This window comes from Aricia agestis, chromosome 11 (genome assembly GCF_905147365.1).
Source record: "Aricia agestis chromosome 11, ilAriAges1.1, whole genome shotgun sequence".
In the NCBI taxonomy this organism is placed as follows: Eukaryota; Metazoa; Arthropoda; class Insecta; order Lepidoptera; family Lycaenidae; genus Aricia; species Aricia agestis.
The window spans coordinates 13,101,036-13,115,294 of NC_056416.1; the positions used below are offsets into that span (position 1 = coordinate 13,101,036).

Consider the following 14,259-nt stretch of genomic DNA (forward strand, 5'->3'; position numbering starts at 1 on the left):
TAGCCCATTTGTTTTAGACTATAAAGTACCAGGAGCGCATAACGTATGAAGAGGTGTAATTGCGTTCAATTTTTTCGACCTACCCACTAATTGTAATATTTTTCTTGTGACTACCCCCAATATTTTGTTTTAATTCTTGTGAATTGACAAATCAACAGGGGTAGCCCATTTGTTTTAGACTATAAAGTACCAGGAGCGCATAACGTATGAAGAGGTGTAATTGCGTTCAATTTTTTCGACCTACCCACTAATTGTAATATTTTTCTTGTGACTTCCCCCAATATTTTGTTAAAATTCTTGTGAATGGACAAATTAATAGGGGTAGTATAAAAATGTCACAATATAACATTATTGACAGAATAATATACATAAATAAAGTATGATAATTATGGCACCCATGCTCATGATGTGGCGAATTCTCCAAATTTTTTGTAGGAAACTGCTTAGGTACACACATTCTTAAGTGTCTGTCCAGATGAGGCCTTTTGCGCGCGAAGTCCATACGCGCCTTTAAATTTCTATTGCATTCAGCAACCACGTCTTACGCGCGATTTTACGCTACAAACAATGGACTCAAAGTTATCACGCTCCAATCAAATACGTCCATTCGCAACGGTCTCGCGCGTAGTTCTGGACGCTGGCCGCTGCAATGGCACCCAAGTATCTCGACTCGCGCGTCGCTCGCGCGTTTTATGTCGGCTGTACACTCTCGCCGAGAGCTCTCGGGCGAGAGTCTCGTGTGAGAGCCCCTTCCCCGAGTGCGATGATGTACATTCTCGCTTAGTTCAATGGCAGTTATGAATTCAGAGAAGATAGACCATTATTTTTCTCTATAAGATGGACGAAAAGTGAAAACACTTCTCTTGCAGCTGCCGTAGCTCTCTGTGCTATGAGCTATTATAAATAATTAGTAATTACCAAATATTTATACAATAAAAATAAAAAAATGGCGAATACGTATCTACGATCAATGATCATTGATCACCATCCAAGAAGAAGAAGAAAAACGCGAGAGTTTACACTAATGCGCTCGCTTTCCTCGCGAGACCCTTGTCTCGGGCGCGAAATACCGACACCGGACGGAGAGGGTCCGAGACAGGAGAGACGAGGCGAGCGCACCCATTTACACTCTCGCACTCGGGCCGCCTCGCTGTGCCTCGGCGAGAGAGTACAGCCGACATTACGGGCGAGTCGAGAGTCCCGCTCATTGCAAGCGTTTTACGCGCGAGTTAGGAAACGCGCGTACGCATCTGGACGTAGACGCGATATATACGCGCTCTAGTATCACGGGTACGCGTACAACGCCTCATCTGGACAGGCTCTAAGGGAAATTAATTACAAAAAACACTGTTTTGGGTGTAAGTGTATTATAAAATATTATTCATGTTTGCTGTTCGATCCACTTGCACCGGTCTATGCTATTATTGTCATTTATCGCTAATCCCTTCTCTTTCATACACATTTACGAGTAACGACTAACGAGAGACACGACAATATAATATTTAAGCTGGGATTAACTTTGAGTTATCTAGGTAACATACCCTGACTCCAGACTGATGCAAATGAACTTACTATAATATAAATACCTAAGCTATTCCGGCTACACCTTTGTACACATAACGTAATGGATCTCTTCTTCAGGATACCTGCAAATTTAAGATTTCCTTTAAGAAGTTTCAGAAACTTTATTTAAATTTTAATAGAAATTTAACAGAATTAAACCTGGTCAACTTTTATTAATAAATTATAAAGTACATTTCCAACTTTTTTACTGGTAACTTTTTGGAATTGAAAGTAGCGTATAAAATAAGCAGGTCATCATCAAATCGTTTAACAAAAATGTTAAAATATGTTAGTTTAATTAGTAGGGAAACAACACAAAACAACAAAATAAAACAATAGTGGTTAACAAATAATGTTTTATTATAAATTAAAAAATGTCATGATAATCACAGTTTTATGCATGATAATGTTTAATACGGTAAGTATTTTTCTGGCCTTATCACAAAATTACAAATACTTAATTCATTTATTTTCTTAAACAAAATCAGGGTGCTTAAAATGTAGTAACACACAATTAACAGGTCTCGTCTGACATCTGGATGTGAACAGACGCTAAGGGCCTGATTGCACCTGCCGAGTAGGTAGAGTGGTGAGACAGTGCCCTTAGCCAACACGCGGTATGTATATTTATGTATTGTACTTATATTGTATTGGCCTATCGCTCGCAATTAATGTGTTTATTACATATCGAGTGCTCAGCCGAGGGCGTGGTACTCGGTAAGTGTAATCAAGGCCTAAAGGTCAGTCACACGGCACACCGACACGAGACGAAGCACGACTTAGCAATTGCTGTTATGCTTTGGATTTCAGCGACATTTCAGCGAGAACTGACGCTAAAAGTACATACAAAGTAGCTTATAAGTTACAGCTCACAGATTACAGAACATAACATTACCATCGAGGAAATTGATTTATAGGCAGTTGACAGATCCACGTCATTTGATCGGATCATGTCAATCGCGATCTATCGACTCGGATTGACATAACGCGAACAAATTACGTGGGTGCCCAATCTGCCTATGAATAAACATTTGTGTTAGTACAAATTTTTTATCACGCGTCGGCGCACCCACCATCACCTCATCAAAGATACCAAACAATCGAAAACTGCAAAAATAGAAAAAGGGCCTTGCTGAATGATCCTAAAGCTGTGCGCGGCCTATCCGTGCCTAAGGTTGGGTTGCACCGAAGGCGTGGTTAAAGTTAAAGTTATGGTTATAGTTAAATATGGCGTCCTTTAGCTTTTACTTTAACCTTAACTTAACTGGAGAAACTCACAGATGTCTGTTGCGTTTATTTTCTTATTCAAGCTACGGGTAACGGGATTGACAGTACTTATAAAAAAATTATTATCCGTAAAAATCGTCAGGAAAAATATAACACTGTGAAACATAGTAAATTTTCACGAAAAATTTAGATATACGTATGAGCGGTTACGTTACGTACGTTGGACCATAAGAGTGACACGATGGAATGGCCCGCTCGGTAAGCGTAACAGAGGCAGACCGCTTAAAAGATGGGCAGACGATATTAAATCTATAGCCGGGCCACGATGGACAAACATAGCCCAAGATAGAGAAAAGTGGGCATCTCTGGAGGAGGCCTTCACCCGCGGAGGGGTTCTGGATGATTAATAATTAGTTTAATTCCTACATATTTAGTTTTTTTATTCTTAGTGTAATAATCGTCTATGAAATAAAGGCTTTTTTATTTTTTATTTTTATTTTTTATTTTTTATTTTATTTATTATGAGCGGTTATGGTTAAATATGGCGTCCGTGGACGCCATATTTAACTTTAACCAAAGATCTGACAGTTTGCACTGTAGTTAAAGTTAAAGTTACAGTTAAAGTTAGTTGGTGCAACCCAACCTAAATCTCAATATGGCAACCATTTTGGATATATGAAATAGTTAATTGAAAGGTAAACGATTGCCACATGTTAGAAATAGTGACATTGGTTAAAGAAACAACATTAGATTTATTTTTCCATATTTCTTTATCGCCTACAATTTAGAACTGTAAAATCGACGTACGGCGACCGCAAATAGCGTCGACAATTAGCAACATTTTAATGGGCAGTAAAATAATGGTGTAAAGATATTTTAAAACTATCCCGTCTACTCAGCCTAAAATTGTTCATGATGCGAAACTTCAAACAAAATTGTGTAGTTTCTCAGGGATCATATTGACCGTAAGACGGTGACGGAAACTGAGCCTAGGCCGAATAGATTATGAAATATACAAGGTGTAACAAAAATAAGTGATAATACTTTAGGGTGTGTATGTGTTCCTTATAGAGAGTTTACTGTGAAAGTAGCAGCGCTGAAAGACCAAAAATTTTTTTCACTTTTGTATGGGGAAACTCGTGACGCTCGGGCCCTTGCCCATACAAAAGTGAAAAAAAATTTTCGTCTTTCAGCGCTGCTACTTTCACAGTGAATTCTCTACAAGGAACACGTACACACCCTAAAGTATTATCACTTATTTTTGTTACACCCTGTATACAAGGAGCCATTGAAACTGTTAGTTTCGATAAAAAATAGGAATAAGACTTAAACAGACAGAATCTTCATAAGTTAAAACCATAAAGTTAATATACCTAGCGGAATAGAGCAACAATCTCGAGCTGTCAAACGAAACCGAAATTGGTTTTCATCTGTGTGAAAAATATGTGTACGTATACACTTACACAAGCATGACTGAATATGAATTCTATGAGATTAAATTGTCAACGTGCGGTACGTGCCGACTGGACGTCAAAAAAGAGTGCTGCTGTCATGTATCACACGTCTCTTTTTACCACGCAGTGTTATTGATAGTGACATCTCTCTTGCTCAGGCCTTTGTTTCTCTATTCCGCTAGGTATATTAACTTTATGGTTAAAACATAAGATAAACTATGTCTTATTACTAAGTAAGATCATAGTTTCTGGTAAGAGCTAAATCTGCCACAGTTTTGAAATAATGAGCCTCAACTGCATTAATCATCTTATACATAAAATTCTTATGTCACAATGTTAGTTACCGTACTCCTCCAAACGGCTTTACTGATTGTTACAAAATCTTATATGCATATTCAGTAGGTCTGAGAATCGGCTACTGGGTACTTTTTATATTGATAAGTGCATTTGTTGAATAAATAATAGTAAATTATTACAACTCGAGGGCGAGACTGACGGCGACCATAGTTTGTGCGACGGGATAGCGATGGACGGTGCCATGGTGACATACTTATTTAGTCACTTCAATAAAATAATATGGGTGAAATACTTTATTTGGCAAAACGACGTTTGCTGGGACAGCTAGTAACAATATAATATTTTCTTCCGGTTTTGTCACAATCGTTATATTAAAAGCATGGGCGTATATAATGGGGGGGGTCCTAGGTGTCCGGACCCAACGATTTTCATCGGCGAGGTACATATGTATTTGTTTTCTATTAACAATATAATAATAATAATTATACTGTGGAGCGTGTCGGTAGGCAGAGTAGGTATTTTGGCTGCTGCAGAACCCTACATGGGCGAGCGACGTCAGGGACCCCTCCCTTATCAAAGCTATAATATGTATACGCCCGTGATTTAAAGTAAATCAAGGAATTATAAGTAAGAAATAAATATGACTAGAAAATGTATTTATTACGAGTTACGACATTTTGAGCCCCATATTATGTAGTTACTAGTTATAAATGATTTTTGTTATTATTAAATAATTTTAGTTCTCTATTATTCACATGGCAGAGAAATATAACACTTATAATATTAATACATATTATAAATAACAATTAAACTATTAAAGTTAAAGAAAAATGTTAAAAAAATATATTAGTACCGCAAGAGGTACCTTACCAGTAAATCATAATACACAAAATACCACAATAATTGTATCTAGCACTAACATTATTACTTTAAAATAATTGCCTTGATATCATTAAAATGATATTAAAAAACCACAAAATATATTAAAAGTATTGGTTGTAAAAATAATACTTAAAAGTTAAAACCTTCGACATGGTGAAATGAGTAAACTATTTATCAATTATTTTTATCCTACGAATTTGAATTTCTATTACCCGCAGGTATATTTTTTACCTCTTCAAAGAATTATTACCTAAGTCACTGGTGACAAAATTGTGATGATTTAATGAAATGGAACAAATTTCAATTTTCCCGTATTATTCTTATCTTATACAATTTTTACACTTAATATATTCACAGAATTCAAAAGAGGTTTGTTACAAAGAGTTTATGTACAAAAACATCCAAATTCAATTAGCTAATTTTGTGACTTGTTCACCTGTTCGACTGTTCTGTTTCTTGTTATAGGAACTTTAAAACTTCTCAAAAATCTCTACTATTTTGCAAATGTTAATTATGCAATATTAATTATGTATATTATATTAATGAAGATCTGATTTTCATCTAAAAACCGATGGGTACAAAAAATTTCATAAGTTTTATGCGTGATTTTTAATATTTTTTTCATTATTAAGATATTATTGTTAGTAAAAATTCTATACAAGGTGTCAAAATCCCAAAAAAATCAGATCTACGATGCTTTCGATTTTTGATTTCTTTTGCTATTTTTTTTCTAACTTGACATTGTGTAAATTTAGCTCCATATCCTAGGCTTGTCTCCCCCCGACGAGCATCGCTCCTTCTGGAATGATCCATCTTCTCTTTTCGCCCCGAATATATCTGGCTTTCGCGTCTCGGTTTGGGAGCTGTAGAAACGTTTAAGGTTTAAAAATTTGTATCCAGATCCCACATAATATTTCCCAGAATGTGCTCCAATAAATGTCCCAAATGTTTATAAAGTTTTAGTGCAAACATTTCTTGCGATTATGACCCATGTGCAGAGAGCACCAGAAAGCAAAAACATGCAATAGCAGAGATTAAAAATATGATCAGACTTAAAACTAAAAAACCATACAACTGTACAAAATAAATGGAATAATAAGATTCAGAAAATAGCTTGATGAATAATATTCATAAAATGATTCATTTTACTTTCAAAGTATTTAGTTTCATACAGCCCAACATGATGGTAATTACGTCCTAATCGATCCGTCATCGGCCATCGCATGTGACCAAAACCCATTATTATCAACAGTCAATGATAAAAGTACATAAAATAATGGAATCGACGTTATCGCAGATAATATTGTAATTTGTAGTTTATGAGTACCAAAATGCATTACCTTTGCTTTGCTTACCTATATTTAAACTATTTAAAACTATATATCAATTATCAACTATTATATTATTATTTAATAGAGCTTTTAGCCCCAGGCTTAGCATGACTACAGTAGAAATGCGAAAGAATATACTTAAGTACCTACTAAAAGTATATAGGAATAAAAAAAACAGATTTGCCATTTTATCAATTATATCGTAGACAGAAACCATTCCTATGGCAGCCATGCTATATGTGTAGAAAGGAACACAGACCAAATTGCATTCTACAAGCACCACCAATCGAAAAGTTATTAAGTACTACTAACGCCCGCAACTCTGTTGCGCCAAAATTCATTTATCACGCGGGAACCGTACATTTTCCGGGATAATAAGCATCCTGTATCCTTTCCCGGGACTCAAAGCATCTTCATACTAAATTTCAGTAAAATCGGTTTAGCGGTTTGGGCGTGAAGAGGTAACAAACAGACAGTCTTCAGACAATTTTAACTTTTATAACATTAGTATGGAATATGGATATGGAAGTAATCCATCTTCACTAAATCAAATTGTATTAAAATCTACATCGACTTTGTTATTATGGTACATGTTCTATTATTTCTGCTTGGTCTACAGAACGGTTCTGATGATAATAATTTTCGTAATAATGAATTATCATAATATTATTATACCGTACGAGAGACGATACTTGATGATAATACGGAAATAGTAGAGTTGCATGAACTCAGTGCCATATTCAAGATTATTGGCACCAAATCAAAACTTCTAATCACGAACTGAGAGCGCCAACTACTAACGAACAAGGATAATAAATATGTACATTAGTTGTTCTAATTCCGCACTGTACATGGATTTAGAACCACTAATATTTTTAATACTGCATGATAATGTTTCAAATCTCAATGGACTTTTAACCCAGCGGCGGCTAGAAGTAAAATAGCTTCTACGGTTATTTTTGCTAGAAATAATTTTACAGCAAACATCTATAATGTTATTGCGAATCTTGTTAAAGTTGATCGATCGCTACTATAGAAAATGTACTAACTGCCAAGTGCCACACTCGGAGTCATTCAGTGTCACAGAACACGTTTAACTGTTCAGTCACAATAGACATATCATTCTGTCTACTCTGGTTCAGTGGAGATTAAACTTCAGCTTAATGAAGAATGTTTGACAGATAATAATGTATGGGGCTTCATTTAATCATAGTTAAGGCGAGGATAAACCCCAATTTGTTATTCCGTGACTCCCGGTTTACCTAGTTCCAATATAATAACGAAGTGTTAAAAAATATGAGATATAAAGCACAATATTTAAAATACCTTAAACCATAAACATTTTAGTAAAACGTAATACTTTGGCTGTAATTAATTTACAAACTCACCTCCGTAAAAACTCTATTTCATCGAAATATAAGTATTAACTAGGATAATTATACATTTTATTTCAATAAATTGTTAGTAAATCTATATTAAAATTTCTTTAACCGAACAATTTTGTTTCTTAATGTTTATTTCAAAAGATATTAAAAAAAACATGAAAAATAGAGAAGATCCGGCCGAGTTGTTACAGTTTTATGTTAAGCTAAAATGAATCTTATTGCGATGCGTATACGCTTGGTCTTTGGTTGTGTGCAAGGTTATCGTTTTTGATTGAGATTAATCCCCGCCTTAACTGTTAAGTCATTAATATTCGTCATTGAGTGCGGCAGTTAGTATTTTAAAGATTAACAAAAGTTGTTATTATTCTAATGTCCTAAAATGATAAATGCTACAAATAAATCAATGTTGTTAAGCGTGGAAGCGACGTGGACCAACAGCCACACAACACGTCATGGTGTCTGTTTACCTCTGACTTTCATCACGAATTATGGATTCGCGGAACAAATCTCCGCTATTCAACATCATTATATATTTATGATCTTTATGTTAATTATTTATGTTCTTTTACAATGTTTATACTGTTAAGTTATTTTATATTGTTAACTATACTAAATGCTTTATTAATATCGTCAACAAAGTGACACGCAATTCGGCAAGTTTTAGACAATGTTGCAAAGGCGTAGTTTCGTCACACTACACGGTATGACTTCGACTAGACTGGCCTCTAGGCAAAACTGGCCTTGAGACTATACCAGCCTCTAGACTAGGCCGGCCTTAAGACTAAGCCGGCCTCTCTGGATAATTCGAAAAGTTCTGTCTTCACGCCAAATTAAAAATTATTAAGCCTCAACATTATGTGGTCCTGCTCAAATCACAGAATATAATATATTAGTGGTACCCTCAAATGGAGATTAACAACCACAAGAAGTGTTTGGTCTACGTGTACCTTAACGCGTACATGCAACAAGGAGTTAGGAGGTTGTTGATAACTTGCTGAATCACTCCACAACCACCTACGTGATTCAAGGAACGTAGGCAACAAGTGTAATGCTTTGTTAGGGGCATAGGTAAATTGTTAATTAAGTTTAATTTTCTTTGTTAATTACGAATAATCAGCAAAGTGCGAGTCGGACTCGCGCGCGAAGGGTTCCGTACCATTATAGAGCAAAAATAGTAAAAAATTGTGTTTTTTTTATTGCCCCCCTTAATTATTTATTTTATTTTTTTATTATTACTTATTAAATTATAAATACAGCTGAGTATTTTGTGTACATTTTAAGTGCCTACCTATAATTGTCATCATTGATACCGAGCAAAAAATGTTTGAAAAATCACGTTTGTTGTATGGGAGCCCCCCTTAAATATTTAATTTTTTTTCAGTATTTGTTATTATAGCGGCAACAGAAATACATAATCTGTGAAAATTTCAACTCTCTAACTATTACCGTTCTTGAGTTACAGACGGACAGACATAGAAGTCTCAGTAATAGGGTCCCGTTTTTACCCTTTGGGTACGGAAATCCTAAAAATAAAGAAAATATAAAACAATATACTAGTACGACTTGTAGATTTTGAGTTTTCATTTTCATTTCTTGCAACAATAAAATTATTATAATATTATCCTATCTTTTTTGACGCTAAAAACTCAGTAATACGAACTATATCAAAGAACAAATACGTGGCTTTACAAAAATAGAGCAGTGACGAAATTTTTATTACACTTTTGAAACCTAAATCGACAATCACAAGCTATGGTGTTGTTTACGATATAGCAACAGCAATATATTATATTCTGTGGATATAGGTTGATTTAAGATCAATGGTAAAGTTATGATAGATAGAGACTAAGGCGAGACAGCTCTAACTAAAAAAAAATATACGTCTTTTAAGTGGAGCCGAAGGTTGGTTTATAAGGTTTTTTGGCAGGAGTTTATCTTTTCAACGGTTTTATTAGTTAGCTGTTTGACGTTAGCGTTAGAAATCTTAAAAAACTAGGCGAATACTACTACACTTAATATACTACGAATTTTTTCATGACCTTGGTATCTGGTGATTGGTCCGCCCTTTAAACGCTTCATAATATGGATATTGTGACAACTTTCGACAACAACGACAAAAAAGATAATACATAATATATTTAGAAACTAAAAATGCTATAGATCAGGGATGGCGAACTTTTGCGTATCAATGTGCACTTTTCTGAAGAAATCTTTCTGAAGAGGTCATAAACGATAAAAAATATTGAATGGTTAATTTTTTTGTGATTCGGTGCGTATTTCAAAATTTGCCTAATTTGGTGCACACTATACAGAGAAACTTCATTGTTGGTTGAAAATAGTTATTTCGATACTAGTTTTGTTACCAGTAGCGTGCTCCAAATTTTATGTGAATCATCACACGCCACTGGTTGCATGAGTGCCTTTGGTTCGCCATCCCTGCCATAGATGAACAAAATGAATAGTGATGTAATAATAAAAAGAGAAAGTTGTGACATCAGGCGGTGCTGAGGTTCGACGTCGGCACATGGGTTTTTTTGGAAATTGATTAATGCTTTGCAACATACAAATATTAACCTCATTTTTTAAGTCAACAATTATTTCTACACTTTTGTCCATAATAACTTTTATCTATTCCCATGGAAACATTTTAGCACAAGTAGTATGACATTATGTTACAAACATAAAACATGCAAAACAACAACCTCTGGAATATTATTAAAGCAAGCTGGTGCATAGAAGAAACATGAGCTCAAACACACATTATTAATAACATGCACTATAAAACATAACAAGTGGTATTGATAGTGAAAATATTATAAAAATTATAATAGAAGAGGAGGGGAGGGTGCTATTTTTGTAGTTACTCGAGTGTCATGGAGACTTAGTAGGTTTTTTACATTAGATAAAAGTGATTAAAAAATAATAAGAGCGTTTTTTATTTTAGTGGTGGGTTCGGAAACTTGTATATTCAGAAAATTGCTTATTTAAGTCAGTTATAAATATATTTTAGACAGCAAGGACTTAATCATTTAGTTTAGTGCAAAATAAAATATCTGCGAAGCTTAGTTAGGAAAATATGAAGCTTTACTTTTTTATATTTTAAAATAAACCCTACCTAAATAAACCTACAGGCTTACCAAACCTTTGAATCGTCAATGCTTTATATGGAAGCTTCTTTGGGGTATACTAAACATCCAGTATCTTAATCTGACAGCTCCGATGACATTTCAATGTAAAAAAAAAACCCACCACATGAGAAATTTGATTTCTATACACTATAACTAGACACATGTCGGAAGCCTATACAAGCTTAATCTGACACGCTGGAGCTACTCCCGAAATCCCCTCTTCCCCTTCCCAACTATAATTTAATTCATGAAGACCTAAGCGGCCGCATCCGGCCGCGATAACAATGGAAAAGCTATTGTGTCTGGTTATTCCACGATCGATGGGTAAAGAAATATTAAAATATAATATTGGTAAATACCACTTAGCAGGTTTTACTTCACAACATAAATGAGGATAAAAGCTTACCTTAACATATTTCTGAAATTCTCCAGCTCCCGAATGCTATTAGATAATCTTGCGAAAGCATTGAACAATGAAACAATTTCCGTTCTTTGTAGTCTCTTATTTGCTTTATGGCGTAACAACAATTTTCCTTGATCGGGGTCTTTGGCTTCCTGATCCCACTGGCTGGAGAATAATATCTTCAATGCTGTCCCTAAACCTTGCGTCTGCAGCTTCCCCCAAAGTTTACACTTGTCGCAGCCAACGCAATCCATGATTCTCGATATATTCCAAAAATGCTCTCTGAATTCATTTTTCAAAGTCGTCGCTTGTATTCCACCATTGAACATTGAGGATTCGTTGAAATGATCTGGGAATGTGTATATTACACCCAGCATGTTGCGTATGGCGTCCCTCGTTTCTTCATCCTCCGAGGGGTCCCCAGTGAAATAATCTTCTCTTTCCAAATAAGGGCCAGCTTTTGCCAGAGCTCTCATTTCTAACAAATACACAAAGTACAAATTTTTAAGCCAATTTGGGCCTTCTCCCAGGGTCTGTGATGGGTCAAACCTTCTCTGGAATTCAGCCAAATTAGGGCCCCACTCACCATCCGGAGCCGCAACAAATCCCAGCTTCTTTTCTGATAGCAAATACTTTGAACATAAATGTATATTGATGCTGGTGTGCAAGCCCGAGACAGCTCTATAAAATACTCTCTTCTCTAAGCACATATTACTTAAATCTGAACTTAGCACATACGGGAAGGATTCATACGGATTTGTTCTAGGTCTGAAGCAATTCTCCTGGTATATGCTGCGCCATATTCTATGAGCCGAGGGACCTTTATATCCCGTATACCGTTCAGGATTCAATGACAGATCTACATAGTCTGCATCGGCATCTTTGTCATCATTTTCACAGAAGTTTTCTAGTGAAGCGTCATACGCTTTCCATTTAGCAATTTCATACTGGCTTGCGGCACTCAGGGTCATATTTAGGTATCCTAATGTTGGATCATGATCGCTGTCCGAATTACAACTGGATTGAGCGTTTTCTGCATACTTTGCTGCAGGTTTCTCCTCCTCCTCTTCGTCCTCGTAGTCATTCTTATACCCAGGTACGCTCTCTTGCGAACAGGTTTTGATGTGACAATATTTCATGGCACATCTGCTGTCGTCGGCCCAAAAGGGACACTCCTTTTTTAGATTTACTTTGAAAAAACGAAAGTAGTCTTTACTGACGAGGCTTTGAATCCGTGGAAAGATCTTCACGTTATTAAAGTAGTCGATCGTGTCTACGTTACACGAGCAATCGCCGAGAGCTCCGTGAAGCGCCTCAAAACAAGCATTGCTATCGCACGCCGATGTTTCAAACAATTCTGTGTCGAAACCGTTTGCTTCGACGATGACGAAAATAAAAACTATAAAAACAATGAAACTTCCTTTTTTGCTTTCCATTCTGATTCAGTATTTTATCATGCTCATGTATTTAGTGCGCTTCTAGAAATCGGTATACACAAACTTAATTTTGCACTGGATCAACGTTTGTATAATTTTAGATTCAGTTTTATTAATTATCAAAAATATATTTCAGGAATCATTCTAAAGGTGCACTACTCTGTTTATTGAAATACACAAATTTAAATTTTACAGAATTTACAATCACTTTCTACAAAAGAGAAACGAGCAATAAAAAAATCTCGTAATTTGTAAGATGACAGCTGTCTAGTGTCAAACAACCTTCAAGTCAAAGTGACATTATGTCTTTTTTATATATTATTTTTGAGCAATTACAAATAATTCTAAGGCTTTAGATAAAAGCTTAGGAAAAACTAAAGGTGGCTTTCGGATCTTTGCCGCGAGCGACCGCGACCGGTGAAAATTCAAATAAAATGCTACTTTATGACAAAGAACATAAGTGTCATTTTCTACTGACATTTTGGTGGCGACCCACGCTGCCGCCGGCGCGGCGGCGGCAGCGTAAAAGCTAGTTGGTAGAGTAAAATTAAACCTATCGCCTATGTCATAAAGTGGCATTTCGTTTGAATTTTCGTCAGTCGCGGTCGCTCGCGGCAAAGTCCCGAAAGCCACCTTAAGGGTAGTATTTAATCGAGTGACTGTAAATTACAGTTTTAGGTGTCAAAATTACTAAATTTGGGTTATAGAATTACTATTTGAGCGACTGAGAGTGAGTGACGAGAAATTAACAGAAAAGCAACTTAGAAATTATTTATTTGAATTACTTAAAATACAAAATGAGCAGCTTTATAATTTTTGAGCGACCTAATAATTATTAATATCTGTTTGGTGTCAACGTTACGTCCAGCATTTTTTTTCAATATTTGGCTTGAATGTAATTTTTATTAACGGGATAAACCCCGTTTATATATAAAAATCATTAATAACGGGGCTACACAGGGCTCCTACTTCTGGGTGGTTTACAAAAAAATAACCAAGATGGCTAAGGCGGGAGCGAAGCGCAGCGAAGCTAACCCAAAAAATCTAACCTAACCCAAAAAAGTCGTATTGATCCGCAGCCCAACTCACCTGACTGCAACGATTCGTCGCCCCGCCTCCATTCGAATTCGCACGCGTTTAACAATATATAAGT

The 14,259-nt window shown here is 35.6% G+C and overlaps 1 protein-coding gene and 1 long non-coding RNA gene across 3 annotated transcripts; both read right to left on the reverse strand.

Annotated features, from left to right (window-relative positions):
• Positions 1 to 1,381: 1,381 nt before the first annotated feature.
• Positions 1,382 to 13,319, reverse strand: LOC121732074 (ero1-like protein). 2 transcript variants are annotated; one of them, XM_042121859.1, is made up of 2 exons: positions 11,674 to 13,319; positions 1,382 to 1,646 (listed from the first exon to the last, which is right to left on the reverse strand). In XM_042121859.1, exons 1-2 carry the CDS (start codon positions 13,104 to 13,106, stop codon positions 1,601 to 1,603), a joined length of 1,479 nt encoding a protein of 492 aa, XP_041977793.1. In that variant the 5' UTR covers positions 13,107 to 13,319; the 3' UTR covers positions 1,382 to 1,600. The 2 variants fall into 2 exon arrangements, with proteins under 2 accessions (XP_041977793.1, XP_041977792.1); XM_042121858.1 differs by lacking the exon at positions 1,382 to 1,646 and adding an exon at positions 6,162 to 6,286.
• LOC121732075 lies at positions 1,906 to 3,839 on the reverse strand. The gene is made up of 2 exons (XR_006036319.1): positions 3,434 to 3,839; positions 1,906 to 2,732 (listed from the first exon to the last, which is right to left on the reverse strand). It is a non-coding gene; the product is annotated as an uncharacterized LOC121732075 (long non-coding RNA).
• Positions 13,320 to 14,259: the final 940 nt, after the last annotated feature.